Genomic DNA, 2,500 nt, shown 5'->3' with positions numbered 1-2,500 from the left:
GTACCCTCGTTTTGCTTTAGAATGTGTTCATTCATCTCTAACTTAACCACATTTTTAATAGAACAGCTCAAATCTCAAGAACCTGAATGCAGCGTATATGTGTCTCCAGGACACAATGGGAGCTGCATTACGCAACGTCCAGGCTCCATGAGATTTCAGACAACTTTATTAAAAAGCTCTGTTTGTTTGAGATGAATGAACACATTCAAATGAATGAAAGATGAGGGTCTTAGCATTTAAATACAAATTAGTGCATATTTTTATGTGCTTCAGAGATATTTAGGTTTTTCTTAAAAAGGGCTCAGGCATTCAGCACCATTTTTTGCAGGTGCCTTAGGCGTCAATGGGTTAAGGTAGGGATGATTTTGGTCAGAGCACAATTTCGGCATTTCCCTTGCTTGTTTCGCTGTTCTTGGCAACAGTAAAGCGACAAAAGCATTGCTGTACTGACAGGTCAGGCTTAGGGATTGTTTTTTTGTCATGGCACAACTAAGCCTTTTCACGTTTAAGAAATTCGCCACAGGAAACTACTTGCCACCTGAAATGCACTAGTGTGAAATAACCACACACACACACACACACACACGCACGCACGCACGCACACGCGCACGCACGCACACACGCACGCACACACAGACACACAGACACACACATAGAACACAAGGGAACAGCTGCATTGTGTATGGAGCGCTCTAAGTGGTGGTAGAGGAGGATTATAACATGATTTTAGTGTATGTGTGTGTCAATGTGTGTGTGTATAAGTGTGTGTGTATGTGTGTGTGTGTGTGTGTGTGTGTGTGTGTGTGTGTGTGTGTGTGTGTGTGTGTGTGTGTGTGTGTGTGTGTGTGTGTGTGTGTGTGTGTGTGTGTGTGTGTGTGTGTGTGTGTGTGTGTGTGTGTGTGTGTGTGTAAACAACAGGCAAAAATAATCGGGAGCCTCTTCATTTGGAGACGGAGGTGCCACATGTATCCATAGGAGTGACATAGTGACTTAGGAGTGACACTCAGTGAGCAGTTTCTTTCAGTTTTGTGCAAACTCCTATGAAATTTGACTTGTGCTATGACAAACGTCGATCTGTCAATCCAAATCAAGAAGTAAACTGTGTGCGTGTATGTGAGACAGAGAGAGTGAGGTCGTGTTAATGATTAGCTGTATTAGTTGTGTAGTAGACATGAGATGAGGTGAATACTCTAAAAACGCTTTACCAGAAAACACATCCTGAGGACCTCCCAGGGCGTACCGATACCCTGAGAAATAACACACAACCTGGTTAACACACGCACACTCGTGTGTGTGTGTGTGTGTGTGTGTGTGTGTGTGTGTGTGTGTGTGTGTGTGTGTGCGTGCGTGCGTGCGTGCGTGCGTGCGTGCGTGCGTGCGTGCGTGCGTGCGTGCGTGCGTGCGTGCGTGTGTGTGTGTGTGTGTGTGTGAGAGAGACTCCAAGTTGTACCCATACCCTGAGGACAAACACTGTGTGTGTGTGTGTGTGTGTGTGTGTGTGTGTGTGTGTGTGTGTGTGTGTGTGTGTGTGTGTGTGTGTGTGTGTGTGTGTGTGTGTGTGTGTGTGTGTGTGTGTGTGTGTGTGTGTGTGTGAGTGTGTGTGTGTGTGCGTGCGTGTGTGCGTGCGTGTGAGAGAGAGGGAGCAAAGCGATGATGGAGAGATTCTTTGTGTCTGTCTGCGTGACAGGCAAAGAAAGAAAGAGGGTGTGTTTGCATATTCTTGGACAAAAAGAAAGAGTGTGTGTGCTTGCGGTGTGTGTTTGTAGTTTTTGAAGCAAAAGACAACTATTAGCTTTTGTATGCAGGCACACACACACACACACACACACACACACACACACACACACACACACACACACACGTACACACACACACTGATTACAAAAGAAATGGGCCGCTGTTTGGAGAAAAAGATTTCCTTAAAAGTAATTGAATGATTAATGTGCACTTGCAAACAACCGACACACACTGTGTAAACATACAAGAAATATGTCTGTGTTTGTGTGTTAAGATAAAGAGAGTATATGAGAGAGAGGAAGAGGGGGATAGAGAGAGAGAGAGAGAGAGAGAGAGAGAGAGAGAGAGAGAGACAGACAGACAGACAGGCAGACAGAGAGAGAGAGAGACAGACAGACAGACAGAGAATGTGCAGAGTATATGTAAGTGAGCAAGTGAGTGTATGTATGCAAGTACAGTATGTGTGTGTTTGCAAGTGTCTATGCAGATTGATCTCATGAGAAGGAGTGTGAGTGAGTGTGAGTGTGAGAATGAGTGTTATTTCCAGCTGGTCTTGCATGAGGTAAGCAGTTTACATTACATTACATTACACTTGACTGAAGCTTTTATCAAAAGTGTCTTACAGTTATTGTAATTGGGGTATTGGTTACAATCCCTGGAGCAGTGTAGGGTGTGGTGCCTTGCTCAAGGGCACGTCAGCCATTGAGTGAAGTAAAGAGTGGAAGGGTGGGATTCGAACCCGCAACCCTCTGATCTAAAGCTC

General features: G+C 45.0%; 1 protein-coding gene across 2 annotated transcripts in view; it reads right to left on the bottom strand.

The window, feature by feature from the left end:
• Window positions 1–2,500, bottom strand: part of LOC134454167 (chloride channel protein 2-like) — a 67,459-nt gene that overhangs the window by 34,225 nt on the left and 30,734 nt on the right. The window contains exon 3 of one of the 2 annotated variants that reach the window (XM_063204984.1): window positions 1,206–1,247. The exons of the other annotated variant lie outside the window; for it this stretch is intronic. Coding sequence (XP_063061054.1) covers window positions 1,206–1,247 — 42 coding nt within the window. The remainder of the gene's footprint in view (window positions 1–1,205; window positions 1,248–2,500) is intronic. 2 annotated transcript variants of the gene reach the window in all.

The sequence above is a fragment of the Engraulis encrasicolus genome, chromosome 8 (genome assembly GCF_034702125.1).
Source record: "Engraulis encrasicolus isolate BLACKSEA-1 chromosome 8, IST_EnEncr_1.0, whole genome shotgun sequence".
NCBI classification, from domain to species: domain Eukaryota; kingdom Metazoa; phylum Chordata; class Actinopteri; order Clupeiformes; family Engraulidae; genus Engraulis; species Engraulis encrasicolus.
Note: the sequence above shows the minus strand (reverse complement) of the source record. Positions and strands in the feature narration are given on the sequence as shown.